The 2,654-nt window shown below is 70.6% G+C and overlaps 1 protein-coding gene and 1 pseudogene across 1 annotated transcript in view; both read right to left on the minus strand.

The window, feature by feature from the left end:
• PRODH2 (proline dehydrogenase 2) overlaps positions 1-1,518 on the minus strand; it is a 9,645-nt gene extending 8,127 nt beyond the window's left edge. The window contains exons 1-2 of the mRNA XM_032782750.2: positions 1,201-1,518; positions 455-648 (exon numbers count right to left, since the gene is read on the minus strand). Of these exons, the coding sequence (XP_032638641.1) occupies positions 455-648; positions 1,201-1,380 (374 nt within the window). The 5' untranslated portion in view covers positions 1,381-1,518. The remainder of the gene's footprint in view (positions 1-454; positions 649-1,200) is intronic.
• Positions 1,519-1,612: 94 nt separating this feature from the next.
• The window catches only part of LOC116826186 (eukaryotic translation initiation factor 3 subunit C-like), a 29,610-nt pseudogene continuing 28,568 nt past the window's right edge, over positions 1,613-2,654 (minus strand).

Below are 2,654 nucleotides of genomic sequence, written 5' to 3' on the forward strand. Positions count from 1 at the left end.
GGTTCCCCTCATACCAGCCCTCCCTGCAGGGAGAGCTGGGCCCTGGCACGGACCCCCCCTCAGCCCCCCGCTTCCCCTCATACCAGCCCTCCCTGCGAAGAGAGAGAGCTGGGCCCCTGCACGGACCCCCCCACAGCCCCCCGGTTCCCCTCAGACCAGCCCTCCCTGCAGGGAGAGAGAACTGGGTCCCCGCACCCCCCCCACAGCCCCCTGCTTCCCCTCAGACCAGCCCTCCCTGTGGGGAGAGAGAACTGGGTCCCCGCACGGACCTGCCAGTCCCCCTTGAACCAGCCCTCCCTGTGGGGAGAGAGCTGGGCCCTCTTGAATGTGGAACCAGCCCTCCAGGACCATTCCCACTGCCCCCCCTAGACCCCATTCTCTGGGACTCCCCATAACCAGCTCCCCCTTAGATTCCTATGATGCTCCCCCCCATAATCCCATGGCCCCACCCTACCCTTCCTTGTCCTGCCCCACATCCTCCTCGATGGGCACAGCCAGGAGGGGGCGCAGCCCCTGGGCGCGGAGGCGCTGCACTGTGACCCCCACCTCGGGGGGCGTCTGCCCTGCCACAAACTGTCCATAGAAAGAGGCGCGCAGCAGGGACCCCCAGAGCCAGCGCCCCAGCAGCCACCGGGACACGGAGAGCAGCTGGGGAGGAGACGGGCATCAGTGACCCCCATCGACAGCCCCCCAGCACGCCCCACGCTGGGGAGCCTGTTGCAGTAGGGGGCACACAAGGTTGTGGTGTGGGGCAGTCTTCTGGAGCAGGGTTCTCATGGGGGTGCAGTCCCAGCATGGTGACCAGGCCCAGGGAAACTAGGGGCTCAACAGGGGGCAGGGTCTCACTGTGGGGGCCCGGGCCAGGGAAGCAGGGGCCCGCATGGGGCAGGGTCTGGACATGGCGGCCTGGCCCAGGGAAGTGGGGGCCCCGTGGGGGGCAGGGTGTGGCTGTGGGGAGCCCCATATGGCGCAGGGTGTGGCCGTGAGGGTCCAGGCCAGGGAAGCAGGGCCCGAGTGGGGCAGAGCCTGACCCAGGGAAGCGGGGGGCAGGGTCTGGCTGTGGGGGCCCAGGCCAGGGAAGCAGGGCAGGGTCTGGCCATGGGGCCCCGCGGGAGGCAGGGTCTGGGCATGGGGGCCTGGGCCAGGGAAGCGTGGGGCAGGGTGTGGCTGTGGGGAGCCCCACATGGGGCAGGGTCTCACCATGGGGGCCTGGCGCACCAGCCCCGGCAGGCCGCAGAGCCTGAACACCAGCAGCCCCCGCGCCAGCTCCCAGCCGCTCTTGAGCCGGAGAACGGCGCCGTCGAAGCGGAGCTGGGCCCCATGGGGGGCCGAGGCCGCCCCCCCCGCCCGCTGCAGCCAGCGCCCCCCACGCCCCAGCATCACACCCGCTGTCTGGCCGGGCTGGGAGTGAAGGTCGCCCACCGTGGGGCAGAGCCAGCGGAGAGTGAAATCCTGCCCCGCGACCCCCAGGGCAGTCACTTATTAACCCCCAGCCCCCCGGCAGTGTGGGAGGGTGAAGGGGGGCGGCGCCCGGCTGGGCCAATCCTGTGGGGCTGCTGGCAGCAGCTTCCCACCCTCTGGGTCCAGCCCCCCAGGAACTCCAGGCCGTGTCTCCTGCTCACACTGTTTATTCCGGCTCCAATACAGCGCGGGTCACCCCTCCCCCACTGCCCCCGCGAGGACCCAGGCGTCCGGGCGCTCAGTAGTTGGCCTGTCGCTCCTGCTGGCGGTAGCCGCCCCGGCGCATGTAGCCGCCCTCGCTCTTGCGGTAGCCATCCTTCTGGTCTGCTGGAGAGGAGGGTTAGAGCAGCGACGGGGAGGGGCTCGGGGCAGGCTATGGGGAGCTGGCACTCACCCCGGGGCATGGGGGCCCTGGGGGTGTGTCGGTGTGGGGCAGGCTATGGGGACCCTACCGGCAAGCGATGCACAGGGAAGATTCCCGTGGGGCAGGCCGTGGGGCTGACACCCCGGAAGTACCCGCCCTGGGAGGGGGGTGTGGGGCAGGCCATGGGGCACACACACCCCAGAAGCACCCACCCGGGGGTGAGGGGGAGTGTCAGAGAGGGTGTGGGTCAGGCTGTGGGGCACACACTCACCCCGGAAGTACCCGCCCTCGGAGGGGGGGAGGGGAGTGTCAGGGAGGGTGTGGAGTAGGCCGTGGGGCACACACTCACCCTGGAAATACCCGCCCTGGGGGAGGAGGGGAATGTCAGGGAGGGTGTGGGACAGACCGTGGGGCACACACTCACCCCGGAAGTATCCGCCCTGGGGGAGGAGGGGAATGTCAGGGAGGGTGTGGGGCAGGCCGTGGGGCGCACACTCACCCCGGAAGTACCCGCCGTAGCTGCCCTGCTTGTGGTCAAAGACGCGCTCGTTGTTCTCCACCAGGTTGCCCAGTTTCTCGGCCAGCTGCAGGGCCATGTTCTGCAGGGCGGTCGGCTCCGTGCGGTGCATCACCACCGTCTGCGTGGGCTGGTCCAGCGAGGCCTGTGGGGCCGGGGGTCAGCGTGGGGCCTGGTGCCCCCCAGCCGGTCCCCCAAGTGCCCTGCGCCCCCCCCAGCCTGCCCCATGCGGTGCATCACCACCGTCTGCGTGGGCTGGTCCAGCGAGGCCTGTGGGGCCGGGGGTCAGCGTGGGGCCTGGTGCCCCCCAGC

The sequence above is a fragment of the Chelonoidis abingdonii genome, chromosome 4 (genome assembly GCF_003597395.2).
Source record: "Chelonoidis abingdonii isolate Lonesome George chromosome 4, CheloAbing_2.0, whole genome shotgun sequence".
In the NCBI taxonomy this organism is placed as follows: domain Eukaryota; kingdom Metazoa; phylum Chordata; order Testudines; family Testudinidae; genus Chelonoidis; species Chelonoidis abingdonii.